Source organism: Corvus kubaryi, unplaced genomic scaffold (genome assembly GCF_017639235.1).
Source record: "Corvus kubaryi isolate FWS band 111438036 unplaced genomic scaffold, C.kubaryi_AGA036_p1.0 split3-37304, whole genome shotgun sequence".
Taxonomy (NCBI): Eukaryota; Metazoa; Chordata; class Aves; order Passeriformes; family Corvidae; genus Corvus; species Corvus kubaryi.
The window spans coordinates 3,410,989-3,432,285 of NW_024582087.1; the positions used below are offsets into that span (position 1 = coordinate 3,410,989).

The following is a 21,297-nucleotide window of genomic DNA, read 5'->3' on the forward strand; positions in this document are numbered from 1 at the left end:
GGGTGGGGTGGGGTGGGGTGGGGTGGGGTGGGATGGGATGGGATGGGGTGGGGTGGGGTGGGGTGGGGTGGGGTGGGATGGGATGGGATGGGATGGGATGGGATGGGATGGGATGGGGTGGGATGGGGTGGGATGGGGTGGGGTGCAGACACGTTACCTCTCGTATGCAGCAGTTTGAAAAAATGGGGGAAAATGGGAGACGCCTCAGTCATTCTGCAGCAACAGCAGGGACAAACTGTGGTATTTCAGGAGATTCCCCCACCAATGTGCACGGGAATCAGGGTGGGATTTAGGTCACTGAAAAGTAGAACTTTCCACTATCCTGACAAGCAGGAATTTGGCCCAGTCAGGGCACTGGCAGAACACTGGAATGTGGGGACAGTTCGCTGTGAATTGCTGTGTCACTTGGCCCTGTGGTGGGTAGTGGGAGAAACTTATTCCCTGTGGGGATGTATTTCCATGGATAGCCCTGTAGTTCTTGAGCAAGACTGATGGAATTTTCTAGGCATATCTCTGCAAATTCTGCCCAAGATTGGCAGGCAAGCACTGCCGGGAATGAGCTCGTTTAGCCAGGATCTGGGGAGGATGCTCAACAGGAGAGATGTTAATATTTTTAGAGCTGTTTATTTACATTTTCTGAGAGTCCCAAATTTTGCAGAGATTAAATTAAAAACATAATTGGTATAATTGCTTTTGAACCAGGCATTAATTATCATCTCCGCTTCCTTCTGGAATCCCTGGAGATTCACAACAGCCCCTTCTCAAAGCCCAGCCCACAGCCTGTATCAGGAGATGTTTCCCTCTGTAATTCTCTGCCAGATGCGCCACCACCCAAGGAGATGGTTTGTGGCACAATTCCAGGGGTGCCCTCACTCAGACAGTTGGATGTGTTTGGAGAAGGGCCCCAGCTCTCTGCCAGGTCCCTCCTGGCACTGAAACCTGCCCTGGGCATATGCCAATGTGGAGCTGTGGCCCCGGCATGTGACCAGAGCAGTGCCAAGCATGGGAGGGGTCCATGGGGAAAACCATCACAGAGGATGGACAAGGCACAGCCCACGGCTCTTGTGGCTTTAGAAAAGATTACCCTGGGCACAGCTGTCCCACTTTTTGCTTCTGTTTTCCACCTTCAAGGTACACTCTGATGAGCTCTCCTTTCCTCCCTGGTTATCTCACCTTCCTGAGGCAGGGACTGTTCCCTGGGCTGAGTTTGGGGTGTGGAACCACAGGTCTTGCTCAAGCTGCACCCTGACATTCCTGCTTGTTCATGCAGGTGATGGTTGGGCTGTCCTTGTTGCTCACCCTCCTCTGCTCTCTAAATCAGAGCAAATCAGCAAGGAAACAAGAACCAGGCTGAACTCAGACCTGGCTTTCTTTATATGCTGCTTATTCCTTGTAACTTGCTATAAATCCACACCAGAGGTGGATAAAGGATGGTGTCTCAGTCCTTTCTGTCGGATAAAGCCAGAGTTCAGGAATTAGATTAAAACTTTCTTGGGCTGCCAATGAAAGACTATGAAAAAGAAAGGGAATGGGTAAGATCAATGAGCCTGGTGAGATGACACACTGGAGAACTTCAAGGTCTGAGTGAAAACCTACTGGTGCAGCTCAAATGACAGAGAAATATTCAGAAACCTGCAAAGCAGCAACAGCCTCCAGTGTTTGAGCAGAGAAACCATTAGTGGAAGCAAGAGGTAACGAAGGAAGGAGGGAGAGGAGCTCGTTGACCCCGTAGAGCTCAAATCAATGGGGGAACTCAGGATTCTCCGTGGCTGACTTCCCTCATCCTCACGTCACAGTGGGCTCTGAGAAATATTTCATCAAAAACTAGGATCATTCTCCTGTCTCTTTCGGCCTTTTGGCAGGGAAATTGAAGCATTTTGAAGTTTAAGAGATATAACACAAAATACTTTTGAGTCTAAATTGCATCTCCAGAGAAATTTCCAATGGATGACCCAGTCCTCGCTGCAATTAGGATGAATATTAAACCCACCCCCCCTGCCACACAGCCGAAGGGGCTTGGTGTAATTTGGAGGCCGTGTGAGCCCGAGGACGGGAGGCAGTTCAGGCCAGCCGGGTGCCACAGCCTCCAGACACATCAGCCCCCCAGAGACCTGGGAACAGCCGGCGTGGGTGGCTCTCCGGGGGCTGGGGGTTAGGAGCAGGGGCTCCATCAGTAGCGAAGAAAGACTGATTAAAAAGACAGATGGACCAAACCCATCCTTTGCCTGCCTCTAAATAGTTCCTGAGTCTGTTTTAAGTGGCATTGACCTATGGTTATGGCATGGGCAGAGGACTCTGGGGCCTAGTTCAGAAGACTCATGTCTCTGAATTAAGGCTTTTCTATTTTGATTGCGGTTTTCTTCTGAGAATTGGATTTCAGAGGCCTTGCTGGGGTCAAAAGCAGATATTGTTTCCATTACTTCTGAATGCAATAAATATTTTCCCTGTGAAATCTCTTGCTTTCCATCTCTATGTGTTAAAAGACCATTCCTGAAGAACTTTAATGACCCCAAATACTTGGTGTTCTTTAAAGAATAGGATGACAGCAGAAACATCAAGAGCAAAACATGAAAAAGAAACTGTAACTACAATATTTTATGTGTTAAATTTAATCCAAAAAATAGCCTGATAGGGAAAAATTGTTCTATTGCATCATAACAGATGTGATGCAGGGAGATGCTGAGGCTCATTTCAGAATAAAACCTGAGACAAAGCCCCAGTTCTTCAGGTTTTCATCCCTCAACACCAGCCAAAAGCCAAGGCCAGGCGACACTGCCGTGCTCGGACAGAGCATCTGGACATCCCTGTTTGTGCAAAGTGGTGTCTGAGGGACTTCACCTCAGGGCCTGTCCCAGCATTTCCTTCAGCCTTTCTGCAGTGTTTCATGTGCAGATACCATTTGCACATTTACATGCTTTGAAAGTGGGATCTGGACAATTTGGGCTGGATCTGGTCATTAAGAGCTGGGAAAAATAAGCTCATAAATGTAAAATTGTGTTTGAATTATCATTGCAGGCCACACGAGCAGGCTGGTGCCTGGTGCTGCTAAAGCCAGCGGCGTTGTGGGAGCAGAGCCCACTCAGCTGTGCCCTGCATGGATGACAGGGACAGCCAGCCAAGGGCTTTCTATCAACCATCACAGGATTTTCCTCTTCATGGACCTTGGCTCCATTTTTCCAGGGGAAAGTCTTTCGCTGCCGAGAGCACCTGGTTATCTCTGACACCCTTGGGTGAGGAGGCGTGGCAACGACAAGGGAGGAGGGCAATTGTAGCTGGAATCTTGATCAGGGAGAGCCCTCCATGTCCTCTGAGAGGAAAACACAATGTCCAGCTCTGCCTCCGTGCAGAGGAGGGACCAGAAGACGTACCTGCCTCTCCATGCACATTTAACATGCTTTGAAAGTGGGGTCTGGACAATTTGGGCTGGATCTGGCCATTATGAGGTGGAAAAAATAAGCCCCTAATGTGAGCATTCCAGGTGCTCACAGCACTCACGCCCAGCTCACTCTGCTGTTCTGTGTAATTAGAATATGACAGAGTGAATGCAGGAAATCTGCTCTAAATGCCACCCTGGACCTGAGGGCTGCTGAAAATTGTAGATTTGTCATACCATCAGGGTTAATGGAGTCTGCTTGCTCCAGTTCTGTATCTGATCTTTCCTCCGACTCTCTAATGTCAGTGGATGAGGGAGGAGGCTGAATGCTCCCAGGAACGTGGAGCAGAGCAGACCTTGGGGGAGAGGGTCTGCATGGACCCCCGGACCAAGGCAGCAGGGGCAGTTCTGATATCCCCACTGGTTTAAATTCAACTGGAAATAATGAGAAATGAATCAAACTGCAGAGTGGGCTGAGGAATCTTTCTTGGACATGGAGTTTATGCAAAATATTCCATCGAGGGCTGTGCGTGGTCATGGAGGGCAGCTGACTGCACGAGGGGGCAAGTGCTTTGTTTTGATTTGAAAAGGTGGGATCATGGATTGAGAGCAATCCTGGACTGTGTCTCATCAAAGGTTCAGTGGAATTAACAAGACATGCAAATATATGCAAATTCTTCCTTTAAACATAGAGGATTTAAACATGCTAATTAGATGCATATTAATTTTGTAAACAGACACATTGTCTGATCCATAGCAGCGGCTTCTCCATTCTTTTGATATAGGGAAGGGCTTGTGTGAGCTTTACTGGTGGAGGGATCAGAGACAGAAGTGGAAAATGGTGTGGGAGACAGGAGCTCTGTGCCCAGGACCCAGGAGAGACTGGGAAGGGTGTGAGCAGTGACCGAACAGGAGCATGAATGGACAATGATACAGAGCAGGAGAACTACCCTTCATATGCCAGGAGGTGCTGATAAGATGGAAAGGCTGCAAAATTTCTAAAATCATGAAAGAAAGTCCATTTTAAAATTCTTTCATACTGGAAGTGTGTGAAAGTGAGCAGCCAGCCCGTGGTGATGGACCAGAGGAGATCTCAGCAGTGACACGGGTTTGATGCTGCAGCTCCCACCAGGGACCAGCGTCCCCTTACCTGGCTATGACAAAGAGCACGCAGCTGACCCCCAGGTAGGCGAGGAGGATGTACATCCAGATGTCGGGAGAGAGAGGGTTGAGGAAGGAGAACACGCTGGGGTTGGTCCCGTTGGGCTTCCGGTACAGGATGCTGACCCCCAGGGTCATGAAGGGCTTGGAGAAATCGATGGCTTTCTCCCGGACATGAGTGATGGTGAGAGGAGCCACGGCCAGGTCAGCTTTCTGCAAACAGCACAAAGGGAGGGGACACAGGCAGGGAGAAAGGAGGAGTTACAAACCGAGGTGTTTCCATCCCCTTGGAGACACCACAGCTCTCACACAGCTGAAACAGGCCAAAATGCCCCAAAGCGCAGCCCTGGGGTTGCCCCCTCCTGTTGCACATGTGGTACACATACACATTTGCTGTGATACACAGATGTCGGGGGTACCATGTGCACCGTAAAAACAGCACAACCAAATGGAGGCGTTACAGCCTCTGCACCTTCTGCCCCAATGTGACGAGCTCTTCTGAAACGGTCAGAAAAATCAGATTTTACCGTGTTCTAAAGTGCCAGTGACCCTTGCTGTGCTTGCTCCTCACCACAAGACTCTACAACAGTGAGTAGGCTGTGCGTAAACCCTGCTGTTGGCAGCAGTGGGTTGTTGTTGTTGTTGTTGTTGTCCTGCCTTTCACGCTGATGCAAGAGGAGAGGAGAGTGTGGAGGAAGGCTACTCTGGATGGAGCTGCAGGGAGCCATACTGTGGCAGCATGAGATAAAAAGGTTCAATTTCTTTTCCCTCAGTCATTTCATGATAGATCTTGAGAGGCTCAGTCTCAGGCAGGAATGCTTGGTGCCTGCTGGGTGGGAGGGAGGGAGGGAGGGAGGGAGGGAGGTGTGGAGGTGAGACCCTCTGAAGAAGCACTATTTAATGATGGACTGCCCAGCCCACCCTGCTGGAATGGTCTGAGCTCCATGAAGAATTTCAGCTGAGCATATTCTTCATCGTGACAGCTTGTATGAATTGTGTTTGTTTCTATTTCTGTAATTTAATAATTTCTGTGCTAATTCAGCGAGTGACCACATACACCCTCTTTCTGTCGGTTAAGAGCTGCGTTCATTCATCTCACTAAACATTCATCCAGGTTCTTAAAAGCCACAAGTAAATACATCCAAGGTTTCCTCAATATCACCCGCCTTGCCTGAGCTTTGCAAATCATTCTTTGGGATTGTGAACTTCCGAGGAAACGCAGACACATAAATTACAGCTCTGAAGTTGAGCAGAGCCTCCCCCCATGCCAGGAGCCTGGGCAAGATTTATTTAACATCTGGTTCTGAAAATTAAAATTCTAAATTACCCATGAGTGATAATTACCTAGAGATATGGTGGATTTGTCATTATTCATGAACTTTAAATCAATACTGGCTGGAACATGCTTTGCTCCAGCAAGAACTGGGGGTTCACTGTAGGAACCAGAGCAGATCCCTGGCCTGTGCTGGGGATAAAGGTTGTACTAATGGTTTCATTTGACGCTGCCAATCTGTGATGAAAGTCAGTGCAATATTTATAAATAGAGGAATCTGGGCCTTTTACTCTAAGAAGAATCTCTGCATGAGCTTTTGTCCATTTACACGTGTGCGTGTGCGTGTGCGTGTGCGTAAGGGACCCCCTCTCCAACAAGTGCAGCCTTAGAGCTCCTGAACAGAGGCCTTCAGGAATTATATAACAAGGGTAAAAATGATGTATTTTTGTTCTAACGTGGTTCTCCGGCTGCATCCTGGTTGGTTTCCTTTCCTTCTCACTTTCCAAATGGAAATACATTCTTACATCAGCCTGGTACAGGAAGAGCCCATTTCAGTAACTGGCATTTGTCAAAACTTGTGGAAAATGGGAACAATATTTTCCCAGTGAGCCCATTGTGCCAGCTGTGGTTGTGGTGACATGGATAGAAGCTGAAGGGGCTTGGAAGTGGATGGGCATTGGTGGCTGTCTAGCCTGAGGTGGGGATGTTCTGCATCCTTGAGGCCATCCTGGCAGGTTTGGAGCTTGGCTGCTCCCACCACCTTACAGCACACCTGGAAATTCTGGCTTAGTGCTCCCCACAGTCACAAGGCAGAAATGGCAAAAGAAATGCAGCATTTTCCCTCTTCCATCACTTCTGTGTGGGTGTCCTGACTCACCAGGGAAAAGCGAAGAAGATGTTGAAGGATTTGGCTACGGGGTTTTCTGAAGGAGGGAGCAAATGTTCTGTGGTCAGAGCTCGCTGGCGATGGCTGGGCTGGAGGATCCTCGGCCAAATCTGACAGAATGATACAGTGAGCTAAAGAACGGCCTGGAGTTTGTGCTTTGCCACAGAAAATGAAGAGACAGAAATCTGCATGGATGCCCAGGGATCCAACTGCTTTAGCGCAGAAATAAAATTTTACTGTGTCACTCCAGCAGCTCCTGTGATGTGCTCCCAGCCCTGTGTCCTTGCAGGGAATGTCACATGCAGGCAGGACAGAGCACGGATTCAGGAGCCTGGGCTGGGGTGTGTCCTGAGCAATTAGAGGCAGCACAAGGCTGCACTTCCATATCCTTTTTATCAATGCAGATTTTTCTGAAGGTGGCCTCTAATTAAGGGTTTGCTGACAGAGAAGATCTAAATCAAACCCACCAAGGGTGAAGCTTTGATTTGTCGTGCTCTGACATTCCAAACTGGGCAGTCAATTACCAGACTCTGGCTGCTTCCTTCACTCAGCCCTGACTCTTGTGCTGTTGCACAGTCAGGTGGTTTTTATTAGAGATGAGGAATTAGAGCAAGTGCCAGTGGCTTAAAGACCCTTGTCCAGCAAAACCACTTAAGCCTACACCTCTGTTTTACTGGAGCTCACACGTCTTCCAAGTCTTGTGCCTGTTCTTAAGTGTTCTGCTGAATTGAGGCCAAAAAGATGAATTCTGCCAAGGCAGCTACACATCAAATGCAGACACTTCTCCAACGCACCTCCAAGGCTTTGGATCTCTGTAAGTATCTCCACAGATCTCCTCATTCACCCAGTTACAGCGCTTCACTTGGCTGGAACGGCTGTGAGTTCACTGGGCGTTCAGCACAGGGATGATCGTATTCGCTGCAGAGATATTTGGCTTTCATCAGAAAATGCCAAGTCTTACCTCCAAGTTCTCAGTTATCAGGGAAATGTGGCCTGGGGGTCAGGACAGCTCTTGTGCAGCCACGGTCACTGTGGGAATCCTGCGGCGCCTGACCTCGGCCAGAGCCAACCCACGGGCAGTGGCCAGTCATGGCAGAGCCCACCAACAGCATAAGCACCAAGGTAAATATTTATTCAAGAAAATAAGCTGCCTCTGTGCTTATTTTGCCAATCTGCGTTAGGTATTTACATAAACTAATCATGTGTGTGTTGCCTGCAAGACAGAAATAGTGTGTGTGTGTTTTACTGATTTAATTGTTACCCAGGCCTGGCGGCATCGACGCTGTCACCGCTCAGTCTCTCTTGCCACTGCCAGCGCTGGGGCTTCTGCCTTGGGTCCTATCTCTACTTCCTACTTTAGTCGCTTGGCTGCTGTGCCCTGCTCCTGCTCCCTGGCCCCATGGTCTGCTGGGCTCATACCTGCATCTCCCTGCACCTTTCCCTGCAGCAGAGCAGCCCCGGGTGTCCTGGGGGGTGGGGGATGAAGGGGCCTGGGCTCTCCTGCAGCTCATGGCTCAGAGACGAGGGGCTGCTCCTGGGGCAGGTGTGGGAGTGCTCTGTGAGAGCCCTGTGCCTGCCCAGGGACAGGGAAGCACTCACTGGGAGCAGAGATGCTCAAGGAGAGCAGGGTCAGTGTTAACTGTCTGATTCCAGCTCTTAACGGCTGCTCTGGCAGTCTCAGTCTTAGACATAATTTTTGTCAATGGATTTATTCAATATAAGAGGTGAATTAAGATGTCAGCAGGAAGAACCTAGCTGTGAGCTGAAGAGGAGGAATGAGGGCCATGAGGTCCTGTTGGGGCTTTTATAATCTTCACTTTAAGGAAGTTCTTCAGAGCTGGAACTGCCATTAACTGTACCTGAGGGATGTGAAGGCTGGAGGAGCCCGGTGGGAATGGAACTGCTGTGAGAGACAAGCCCTATCCTATGGATTCCTGGCAGGTGAACCAGCCAGCAAGGGGCAGGGACACCTGCTGAGGCACACAGAGAACTCGGGGCTCTCAACATACAGATCCTTCACCTGGATCCCCGAGTATGACCCAGTTATGAATCCACCCAATTAACGATCTGAGCACAAAAGGAAAACCTGTTCTGCCTTATTTCCATCCGGTCCCTAACAGTGAGGTCCTGCAGTGTCTAAATAAAAGGTGGAGGACACTTCATCCAATGAAATTATTTTCTTCCCTATTCCTGGCCCAGCGACATCCAAATGAAGCCCCAGTTCATGACACTTGAGATAAAACATCCGCCAGTGCAGGAGCATTAATGGGGAGCTGGCAATGTGGTGCAATATGTATTTCTGCCAGAATTTACTGTCAATAAATGTCCACTTATTCCGAAAGAGTTAAATCAACTGTCAGGAATCGTCCCTAAGGATGGATATTACAACGCCTCTGCAGTTACCATTGGCAGGGATTTCCATTAGAAACCCCAGTGTTTGCCATATCTGTTTTATTCCTACCTGAAGTTTCAGATTGTGGCAATTTGATGTGCACTGTCGCAGCAAAAGGCGAGTTTTATTTGTGAACAAGTTTGTGCAAAATGTCCAGAACAACTCATTCTGCTGGTTTTATGGGATTCTGCCCACAAACAATAGGGAAGATTTGCAGGCGTTGCTTTGCCAGACAACTGGAATTTATAAATCAGAACGGATGGGCCACGGTGTGCAGTGGAGCTTTGCTTGTATCAGTAATAATTTCTATGAATAAACATCAATAGCAGTTCACTGTTGCTGAAAGGAGGAGGTTTGGCAGTTGTCAGGTTCCCTGTTTGTTATGAATAAAGGGCTCAGGAGCTTCTCTGCATCACCTGGGTGCCCCAGACCTCCCTCAATACCTGAGTTCAGCTCTCATGGCCCTTCTAATCAAGGCTCCTCTGCGGGAATGGCCAGAGAGGTGACAATAAGCAGTAGACTGTAGTGAGGAGAGGCTACTTCTCCAGGGAATGGACTGAACTCCTCAAAACAGGGACTTTTTGTGCTGAGGATGAGCAGCAGATGAAAGGCAGCGGGGCAGGGCTGTTGCATTCAGCTGCATGAGGCTGTTGTCTCTGGATCTGCTACTGGGGACCTGCCGGACAGGGTCATGCTGTGGCTGCTCTGACTGCTGTTGCTTTTCCTGTTTATGCTTAAGGCCAGACTAGAAACACAGGGATTTTACAAAGGATCATAGCCTGAGGCATCCCTGCCTGTGGCCAGGCATGTCTGGATCAGAGAGAGGGGAGGGGAGGATGCGCGACTGCATCAAGTCCAGAGAGCTCACTCTGTAAACACCTCTCCTGGCACATGATTTACCTTTGGGGTGCCATGATCTACCCATTGGTGACAGCACCTTTGTCCCCCAGACACTGCTGTCATGTGCCCACCTGGGCCACCCTATCCCAGCTCCTCTGAGGTGCATCTCCATCCCAGTGAAGGCCATCATGAGGGACAGGTGCCCCTTGCTTTGCTCATCTCCTCTGAGGTGCATCTCCATCCCAGTGAAGGCCATCGTGAGGGACAGGTGCCCCTTGCTTTGCTCATCTCCTCTGAGGTGCATCTCCATCCCAGTGAAGGCCATCGTGAGGGACAGGTGCCCCTTGCTGTGCCCATCTCCTCCTCTCCAAATTTCAGCCTCAGCTCAGGCCGAGTTGGCTGATTCCCCGTACGCATAATCTGCCACTTCCACAGTTCCCAGGCCCTCTAAGCAAAAATAATCAGCATTTTAGCCTATCACTTCACCCTAGAAGCACCCCCTGCTCTGCATTCAGGGAGCCCATAGCAGCTCTGCCCACCTGTGTCACAGCAGTACGGGGGGCTCCACCTCCTGAGCTAAGTGGGTCTTCAGCAGTGCACTGACCTTCTGCAGTGAATTAATCCTGACCTGGGTATTTGGACCTCACAAAATCCTGCCTGCTCTGTGCTCCCACCTGAATAATTCCAATCTGTTTATGAGAAGGAGACACCGAACACAGAGGAAAGCCAGCTCAGATACCAAACTCTGGAAATGGGCACCCCTGTTTTCATCACTACAACTCGATTTGAATGCTGTCTCTAACACTTTTCCTCCTGTGCCTGAAATAAGCTTTATCTTGCCTGTTGCAGAGTGTCCATGGCTTGTGCCTTTCCCCACACCATGTGAAGATGCTGCTGAGGAAGGACCCATCTGGTTGGAATTTCACTTTTTAAGGCTTTACATAAACACAGCTATAAAAAGCAATGGCATGCAGATAAAGGAACTAATGGCTTCATGCGGGGCCTGGGCAGTGTCATCAGTCCCTGCAGGCACATGCCCAGCCATGCAGGACAGAGTGAAGAGCAGCATCTCAGTGTTAGAGCACAACTTGCAAGAAGGGGGTTTGGCCCTTTCCTGCTGCTGTGTGTTGATTTGCGTTTTAAATAGTTATCCAATAAATACTACAATGCAGATTTGACCACGAATTTTGTGTTATTTAATGAGGTTGCTTCCCAAACCTCCTTCTAGTCTATCTCAGTTAACTGACCACAGCTTCAGGAATGGCTGAAGCCTCCTGAGAGCCCTGTGATGTCTTGCAGGACACTGGAAGTGACATGGTTTGGGCTAAATGGCCGTCTGGCTTCTACTCCCTTCGGAGGGATTTGCTCCTTGCGAGCCCTGCACTGCAGTGAGAGCTCCGGTGGCTGCTCGCAGCAGCGAGTGCCGGGTGGAGGAGCCGTGTCCCGGGGGGCTCTGCCAAGGGGCGCAGCCGCCGCTCCGCGTCGGTTCCGATCTGTGTCACACACAGCACTCAGAGCGGCAGAGCACCAGCGCCTTGCACTGGGACACCGCCACTTGTCTGGCTCTGCAAGGCTGTTGTGTAAGAGGCTCTAAAGTCTGTATTTTGGGCTGCATGGAGTTTTCCAGAAGGAAAAGCACCAAGGCAGGTTTGCAGAGCCGGTGATATGTTTCCCCATGAGGCGGTGTCCTACTCCCCAGGGCTGTCCTTGCCTGCCCCTGCTGCTCTCCTGCTCCCTGGGCTGAACCAGCCGAGGGCTGCAGTGCTTGTCGCAAACTGATTAAGCGTCACTTTGTCCCTATAAGGGACATAATCATCATCAGCTGCACTTTACAGATGGAGGAAGCAGTGCACAGAAGCAACTTGTCCAATGTCATTTAGGGCAGAGAAGGCAGATCTGTAAGCCCAGCCCAGCTCCCGAGCCACTCAGCAGCCCCTTGCTTGACTCTCCACACACCACAGTGACTCACTCACCCAGCAAACACATTCCTCTCCCATGGATGATAAGAGCATCACAACTCTACAGGGGATTATTTTTGTGTCTTTGCTGCTTAGGCTGTGGATTCAGAATGTAGCCAGGACCTGGAGGTGGTCAAGGGCTGCCCCCCTTGAGCAGGATACTCAGGAGGAGAGCACTGTGCACTGCCTGTGCTGTTGCCTGGGCTGCAGAGAGCAGGGATTCTTTTTGTCCTTAGCTTTTCTTCCAGAGGCCTTCTCTGGGAATCAGATATTCAGAAAAACACCAGCTTTCCTCACCTCCGTATTTGGGCCCCTGGGATCACAGGATGTGCTGGAGGCAAGATATATAATTAGGAAATTGAGCAACCTCTGGCCACGAGTGGCAGTGTCAGACTCGGTGACGCTTTGGCGGCTGCAGGAGCAAAGCTGCTGCAACAGGTTCCCTGGTGTTTAATGGGCTTTTGGAAGTGGCCGTGGAAGGAGAAGCACAGCTGCTGTGTGGCAGAGGGAGCTCCATGTCCCAGGAGATTTTAGAAAATAAGTTGCTTTTCTAGAAAATAAAAAATTAAACTGTCCAGTGCACACCTGCTCCCGCAGTCTGGATACCTCCTCTGGACTGGGCTGTGTCTGGGACATGGCTGGGCTCCCCAGGCTGCATCGGTGCTGTGCCCTTGCCCATGTTTGTCCTCGGGGGTGAGAGCAGCTCACGCTGCCAGCCTAGGACAGCCAGTGTGCCCCGGGCCCAGGGGAAGCCTCTTCCCTCTCCACATGGCCAGCCTGTGTCCCTCTGTGGGGAGCATCCGGCAGGGAGAGGCTGTGCCTGGAGCCACAGAGCCCACTTCTATGCTGTGAGAATGGCTGTTTCCAGGAATTTCAAATGAATATTTGGAAGAGCCAGACACAGGGATATTCTTCTGACAGCCCGTGTGACAAGGAGCCAGGCGGGGTCAGGAGCTCGCTGTGGGTATTCCAAGCCAGTGAGAAATGGTACCTGTCCCACCCCAGAGAGCCAGCCCAGGGACAGCTCCAGGGACAGCCTGGGCACAACCTGGCACAGATAACCCTCAGCAGCCACCCACGGGCTCACTCACGTGGTCGATGAGCTCCTTGATCATGCCATTCCACTGCCCCTTCTCATCCTGTGCCCCATATTTCCCGTCCTCCACCAGCCGGATCTCGTAGGAGAAACCCAGGATGACGGCCAGCTCCTTCAGGAGGTCGATGCAGTAGCCCTCGAAGCGGTCATTCCCAAACAGGGCTGTGTCAGACTTACGGAACATAACAAAGGGCTCCTCCTGCACAGGGAAAGCAAAAAGTCCCCATTCAGGGTCAGCTGGAGGCAGGGCCACCTCTGCAGATGAGCCCGAGCCACCCGGCACCGGCTCTCCAGGCAGGGCTGGCACTGTGACATGTTGGGAATAAATTAACTTTGCACAGCACATCAGCTAATTAGCAACCTTGTTTACCCCACAAAATTTAATTTTGTCTCTTCTGAGCAGCCAACTGTTTTCCATTTGGTAGGATTTCAGGGAGAAAAATAACCATTTCATGCTCTGAAAATGAAGTGTTAGAAACAGTAAAAGAGGGGGAGGATAAACTCACCCCCGAGCCCTGCACCCTGTAGCTGCCATTCACCACAGTGAGAAGGAGGCTGGTGGGTGAAATTCAGGGTCAGGGAGCCATGCATGGCTGGGGCCACCCCAAAACCTCTCCACTCAGGTCACTGGCACTCCTCTGTGCCGGCACTACCTGACGGACACGGGGCCCTGCTACTGCCCAGGGAAACTTTGTGCTGCCTGCTGCACTTCTGGCTCCCTGGGAGAGCTGGGGGTGTCTGAACCAGAGCAGAGCTGAGCACCAGCACAGGGGAGAGAACTAATGCAGTGACCTGTGGATCCCTCCCCTCGAGCAGGGGCTGGCAGGTGAGCTCACACAGCGAAGCCAGAGTCCTTTGGTGCCTCTCAGGCTTGGGCAGCCACCGAGGACAAGGAACACTGGGGAGCCCGAGGGAAAAACGTGTGGAGGACAGATGGAAATGGGAAAGATGGTGGGCAGCAGGCAAGAGCTGGAAGGCAAGAGGAGGGTGAGGTACCTACAGCGAGTCCCTGGCTCAAACTGGGGGTGTCTGCAGGGTGCCTGTCCTTGCCATGGGGTGGCCAGCGAGGGAGGGTGAGGGAGGGCTACGCTTCGTGCTGGCAAACACCCTCTGTGATTTCGCTCAGGCACAGGGGGCTTGAAGAGGTGGGAGGGCAGGTCTGGAGCCCTCATTAGAGCCCTGTCACATTGCCTGGTTTGGTGGGGCATGGGTGCCCTGCCCGGGGGTGCTCTGAGGGGGTGGCTTGGGGGCCAGCGTGGGGCTGTGCCAGCCTGGAGGCTGGTGGTGCTTGTTTCTGCCCGCCTGCCAGCTCCCAGCTCTGCCCTGGGGTTCTGTGCTCCCACAGAGAGGCAGGAGCTGCTCCTTTGGCCCAGCAGCAGGGTCAGGAGGGGACGTGGCAGCACACGAAGCCTCATTTGCAGAGCTCTAAAGCCCAACTGATCACATCACGCCCATGGAGTTTAACTTGGCACGTGCAGCTCGGCTCAATCCTGCGCTCCCCCGCCGCCTCCTCGGCTTTCTGCTCTGGAATTAGTGCTTTGTTTGTGAATCAGCTGAATCTATGGATCTTGATATAAATACGCCGGCTCCAGAGCAGCCATAAAGCACTATTAATTTTGGGAAGCGCTGTAGGGATTACATACATATTTAACAGCCGAAGCACTGAACATTAGGACGCCACTCGCTTCAGTAATGTATCTCCAGGTCTCAAACATTTCCTAGGGGGTAATTCTAAACTCTGTGAACCACTTATTCACGGACTATTTCACAATTTATTACTGAAAATGGCCAGACATCCAATTCACAAGCTCTCTCAGTTTGCTAATCGATTTCTCAGTGAAGGTGCCCTCAATTTCATAACTTCACAGTTCCCATATTGCTTGGGGAGAGCGGCGCTGGCTGCTGGGGTAATATTTCTCTTCCAACAAGTCACTGCAATATGAGCAAAAGGGGAAAAAATAACCTTTCATGCTTTTTCTTTTAAAGGCTCCTCCTATGGCTCTTCTCTCGTCATTTACAGCAGCGCAGAACTACAAAGGGGTGTTGCAAATGCAAATAACATCTAAGGTTGTATTTTATGTTTTAGACTCCAGCATATGCAGTGCAATTACTGCAGAACTCAGGTCTGAGCACATTCCCTCCTTCCACGGGCACGGGGATTCAGGACAGCTGTGGTTCCAAGGTGGAAGCCCTGTGGCACATGTGCAGGCCCATGGAGTGGCACAATTAATGGGAACTGATATCACCCTGTGCCTTATGTAATTTGTACGTGCTTGCAGAGCATGAGATGGAAATGCTGCTTGAAAAAATCCTGTCAAAGGCAGATGGCTGCCAGTGCCCTCCTGGCTCCATCGTTTTGCATTATGCCCTGGCCTTTGAGGTATGGTAGGTACCATGGCCTGGACCCAGACAATTCCACAGCCATGGAAATGTTTCATGGGAAAAAATGCCATGTGGTGGATGGGAAGTTCAGTAGGAGGAGTGGCTGATTTGCATGGAAAGCTGCAGCATGATCTGTCTTTGGCTTATGTTCTGCTTCCACCCTGCTAACCCCTTGCTGAGGGATACAAGACCTTTGGTTCCAGCCCTTCTCCTGCCCTAGACCAAGAGTTCCCTTCCTCTGTTCCCCTCTGGGCACCTTGGTCCCATTCCTTTTATGATACAAATCCTCACTACATCAAGTTACATCCTTTTGGGAAGGGAAGGACATCACAAGGCTTCACACTGCTCCAGACTGGGGAATGCATCCCCAGCTGGCCCTTTTACATTCCCTGAAAACATGGAACACAAAAGGGCCGGAAAATATCCCTAGGCAAGCCCATAACTCAGGTCCAGATTTGGGCAGGTTGGCCAAGAGCTGATGTGTTTTGTTGCTTCCCGGTGCCACGCCCGTGCTGTGTAACAGCCGTGCAGGAATCAATGCCACCAGTCATGAACTAGTCAATAAAAACTCACTGAGATCCAACACCCGCTGTCAGATCCAGGAGTGAGCAGGAGAACAAAATACAGCGTGGCACTTGGGAGCGGAGCTGGATGACGGCATCAGGGGATAATGACTGGGGACTTCAGAAATACATGCCCAGGAGGGGGACAGACAGACAGTGTCACAGCTGAGCCAGGGGCTCTGGTTGCTCTTGGTATTCTCTTTGGTACCAAGAACACTCTTACCTGAGGTGGGCAGTGCTGGCCAGCTGAGTGCCCACTGCTGTGGCCCTGCCTGCCCGGGCACTGGGGGCACAGTGACATGGGGCTGTCCTGGAGATCAGCACGTGCAAGCCCCCTGTGCCCTCTGGCATGCAGGGATCGATCGACAAGGGACAGACCCCCAGCATGCAGGGATCAGCAGGGGATGGGCCCTCGGGCATGTAGGGATGTGTTGGGGAAGATGAAACAGGAAAGCCTTATAAATATGATTGCCTGACAAAAGATTTTGGGAATATGAAAACTTCAGGCAACATTGAAATGAAAGCCACTTTTGAAATACCGAGTCTTAGTTACTGAACAACTGGAAAACAATGGTATGGCCGACTGAAGGTAATCCCCTCTTGATGGAACAATACCCTCTGCTTGCAGGCAGGTCCAAGGGTCAGAGCAGACCCTACTAGCTCAGCAGAAGGGGTCCAAAGAGTAGTTTTTAGAAGTTAAGATGTAACACTCTATGGTAATATAAGAACTCTTATCGGCTGTATGTAAATGCTATAGGATTTGTATCTTGTATTAGATTGGTTAGTGACAATTAGAATATTCAGTACAGAAGATGATTTATTGTATTGTAACCAGGACTTCAGACACTTCCTCTCTTACTATTCCATTCTATTCTCTTGCTCTTACTCCTACTACTTCTTCTTCACTCTCTTTGCTCTTACACTCTCTCTCTCTCTCTTACCCACTTACTCTCTTGCTCTCTTGGGCCTGCTCAGAGCTGAGTCTGGCAGCTCTGAGCAGTGCCCCTATACCCACGCCCTTTGCAATAAACCCCATGTGTCCCAAGATCTGCTTATAGAGATCTCCGACCGTCCATAACCTACAGGGATGGGCAGAGGAGGACTCTCCAGCATGCAGGGATGGACAAGGGACAGGGACCTGGCTGGCCAGAGGAAGCAGAAGAGCTCAGCCAGGACGAGCAGCAGCTTCCTGGGCAGGGCAGGCGCCCGAGTGGGACAGGGGCAGCTGAAGTGGAGGAGCTTGGCCAGGACGGCACCCGTGGTTCCCACTGGCCTGTGCCAGCCTTACTGGCCACCACGTGGGGGCTGGCAGCCTGCTGAGGGGCGGTGGCATCAGGGATGTTGCAGGTCACCTATGTGCAGGGACATGGGGATTGGGTGCGCCATGAGCCCTGCCCGCGTGCAGGGCCTCTCCCAGCAGATCTGCACTGGGGTGCTGTGAGCTTTCAGAGATATTGGGTATCCCTGGGGTTCGAGGGGGAAGGACGGTGACAGGCTGGCAGTCTCCTACCAGCACTGTGGTGACAATTAGAGATCTGTTGCTCAGTGAGTCCGTGACGTTGGGCCCTCGTCCTTTGGAGATTTCCGTGATGTTCAAACCATCGGAAGGGCTCCATGCTCCAACCTGAAATGAAGCAAACCAACACAGTGAACCCCCATCTCGAACTCCTCAATCCCTACCTGCATTCCTTAATCCCTACCTTGCATTCCTCACTTGCTCCCAGCATCCTACGGGCCTGGAAAAGGGAACTTCCTTCTTTTGTTTGCAGTAAACAGCAGCAAAACTGGAATTACCATGTAATCTGCATTAACTCTTCAGCTGCAGGTCACTCCCGTGGCACATGTTCCACAGTCCCTGTGCTGCTGCAATGGATGAAACTGCAGGGACTGGAATTTAGGGGCTGAATGCATGAACAGTTTGCAAAGGCGCTGTATAGAGCAACACTCAAACCACACTAAAGAGTCAAATCTGGGCAAGGATAAAGCACAACAAAAGAAAAATAACCACAAATCTGAGTCCATTCTCTTTCTTTTCTATTTCCCTGCCAATTTGCTTTAGTGGGGAGGACTAAAAATGACTCTAACAGCCCTGCAGATCCCTGGTAGGGACCATTCCTGCTCCCTGTGCCGTGGCAAATCAGCTGAAGGTTTCTAACACATCTCTTGGCAGGGCCCTGGGCCCCCCTTTGGGAAATCCCTGCAATGGGGGTCTCAATCGTAGCTGCAAACCTGGAGGAGTTGGTGGCAGCAGCCCTTTCCAGGCATGGCACAGGCACATCAGCTCCACTTCAGGCGCTCTGTTTTCTCAAGCTGTTAAATTTTATAAATTATTAGACTTTAAAGAAGTCTATTGATCCAGAAATGGTAAAACATGTCTCTATTTAAGGAAGTCATCTGGGCGAGGCTAAGCCTGTTAACCTGATCTCCACGGTGCAGGGGAGGCTTTGGGACAAACTTTGAAGGCAGGAGTGGCTAAAGGACTGGGACAGTGAGATAAAATGTCAGGAAAGCTGGAGGAATATGGGAGTGCTGCCAGCAAATGGAGCAGGGTGGCCATGGAGCCAGCCTGACAGCAAGAAAAAAACAAACCCCATCTGGAAATGGGAACAGAACAATCCATCTGTAGGGTCAAACTGCAAGGTGGGACATGGAGAGAAGCCAAAGGCAGCCAGCTCAATCCACTGGGGAGCCAGCAGCTTCCCATCTTTTATTTATTGCTGTTTTTAAGATTCTTCAGCCTCTTCAGCAGTCCAAGGGGAGAACTTGGTTTTACCGCATCCCCAAAAAGAGACTTTGTAATGAGCAATGCTGCCTGGCAAAAAAATTGTCATAAATTCTAGAAGAGTTTCCATGAACTTTGTGAAAGGTTTTAAATATTTCAGGTAAAACCGAAGCAATCCCCCAACTCTGCCTTGGATCACACAACAGCTGCAATGTCAAAAATTATTATTATTGTGGATGGGAAAAAACCAAGTCCAAGAGGCCCCAACTTGCTGCAGTGCAGCCCCAATCACTTCTGTCTTGCTATGTTTTCTTTAAGAAAATTAAATGCATGGCACTTAAGACTGAATTAATCAGTTTAAAATATTAAAAAAGGAAGAAAAAGGAAAAAGTGCGTTAAGAGAACTGTGTGAGTCAGATAGTCAAACTATATGTAATTAGGATTTGGTAATACTCCTGTAATCCCTGGAACATCCAGGAGGTATGAGGATCAGGGGTTCAATCCTAAAGCTCAACAAACATAAGCTGTGATACATAATGCACAATCCGGCTGGGATTTGTTTGTAGTTGGGCGTTTTGTTAGTTCAGATTAACTATTGACAGAATTCCAGCTTCAACAGAGATTTGACATCAATACTTTAAAACCCCTCTGGAGCTGACACGAAGCTTTCAGAAAAATAATAGTGAGAACTGTGAAATCTCTGAATTATTGGAGACAAAAGTTGATGGGGTTTGTGTCGAGGTTTGGCAGCTTCCAGTGGGCTTGATCTGACAGAGGACTGCAATAACTCCAGCTGGTGCCAGCTCTGCTCAGCACACCTGAGGGGTGTTGGTTTGACAGGGGATACTACGGCTCTGCTTAAACATTTGGATTCACATGGTATCAAAGGCTGGCACGTTTTCTATTACCTGACCAACACAGCTCTCCAGCAGTGTGTCGGTCCTGTTGGACTTCAAAAAGACGTGTTGTTATTTTTGGGTTAGACTCTGTAAACAAAATATTTTGTAAAAAAATAAGGCTACAAAGGCCAGCTCCTGCTCAGTTCTTGCGAGGCAGCAGCATCTTCCCCAGCCCCGTCCTGCCTCCTTTCTCAATCGCAGCGAGACTGAAGGTCACCGGGTTGATTTGAAATGGTTTCTTTTTTCCGTATGTGACACCAAAACCTCCTCAGCAGGAGAGGGCTGTGGTGACCTTGAGCTGTGTTACCTGAGGCACCAAGCTGCTGCTGCGGTGGGGAAGTGTGGCAGCCATTCATTTCAAAGCCCAGGAAAAACAAACGGTGAGGAAGGGGGATGGGGCACAGGCTGGTGGGTCCCGGGAGCCTCATGGTGCAGGATCCGTCCCCTCCAAATGGAGGATTGATCCATGGCTGCCTCCAGCCCTGGGGCTGCCTCCCTGTGCCGAGTGATTAATTCCCTGGACAAGTCGCCTGTGCTCTCGGGCCATGCACAGGTAATTGAAATCCCTCCCTGCTGCCAGCCGGGTGTCCTGCGGGCTCAGAACCTGTCCCCCCGCCCAGAGGCACAGACCCAGCACCGTGCCCGGCTGCCACAGGCACCTTGTACCTGTCGGAAAGCAGACTCTGCTCTAGAAAGGGCCTTGCTGCCCTGCCAAATTCCTCCTGTACAGGTGATAGACACCTGTAGCAGAACAGGGACACAGAGCTGCTCACAGAGTAGTCGGAATCACAGAACTTCTTGGAAATCACAACTCCCTGTGTTCCGGCCACTCGCTGCTCTGTCACCAACCGATCTCACCTTGAAACCTGTGTTCTAAGGGCTTTGAAGCTGTGCATGTTGCCTTTTTATTTTATATTTGTTTTTTTTAAGTAATTGAAGAGAAGGAAATTAAGTCCCCAGGCACACCTAGGATCAGATTTGCACATTAGCATGGTTTTACTGTGCCCAGAGGAGTTCTGCACCAATTTTGAGGACCCAAGGCTGCAGCCTTCCTGCCCTTCACCCTCATGACACCCTCAGCCAGCCAGGCAAGACTACACTTTTCTTTTTTCCTTATTGTCCCTTAGATAATAAAAAAATACCCAGTGCATCCTCCTGCGAAATCCAGGCTGTAATAAACTGGGGCCATTCCCAAGCCTTGGGCAATTTCATAATGGGAAATGACACCAGATGATGATCTCTAGAGCTATGGTCTCCTTGGGGAAGAACTGAGGGTTTGTGAGCCAGGCCAGCGAGAGAGAGTGGGACAGGCATAATTCCTGCCTGTTTAGGGCAGGGAGGGGTTAATGGATGTTCAGAAAGTTTCTTTTGCCTCCACTATCCCAGGAAAGTGCCACAAGCACTTCTGCAATCTGTAATCCCACGCACTGGCTTCAGGGCGAGTGAGTCATGGTTGAGCATGGAAAAGGATCTGAGAAATCCCACAAAGTGAATATCCTTTTATATAAACCCCAGAAACCTGGAATCAATACAACACCAGCCATTTCTCTGTTGCTGAGCACCAGCATTATCCTAGCCACATGCAGATAAGACAAACCCTACTTACCTTTTCAAGGCCGTCTTCTTTGAGACTGATGATATCCAAATCAAAATCTGTCCGTAAACCACTGGTTTTATTAAAGACGATTCGTCCCGTTAATCCCTCCCATTGGGCCTGTGGAAGGGAGAAAAAGTAGCAGGGCTGTTACTTAG

At 50.3% G+C, this 21,297-nt stretch overlaps 1 protein-coding gene across 1 annotated transcript in view; it reads right to left on the reverse strand.

Annotated features, from left to right (window-relative positions):
• The window catches only part of GRIK3 (glutamate ionotropic receptor kainate type subunit 3), a 107,727-nt gene that overhangs the window by 15,306 nt on the left and 71,124 nt on the right, over positions 1-21,297 (reverse strand). The window contains exons 8-11 of the mRNA XM_042015448.1: positions 21,152-21,259; positions 17,435-17,548; positions 12,975-13,178; positions 4,524-4,747 (exon numbers count right to left, since the gene is read on the reverse strand). Coding sequence (XP_041871382.1) covers positions 4,524-4,747; positions 12,975-13,178; positions 17,435-17,548; positions 21,152-21,259 — 650 coding nt within the window. The remainder of the gene's footprint in view (positions 1-4,523; positions 4,748-12,974; positions 13,179-17,434; positions 17,549-21,151; positions 21,260-21,297) is intronic.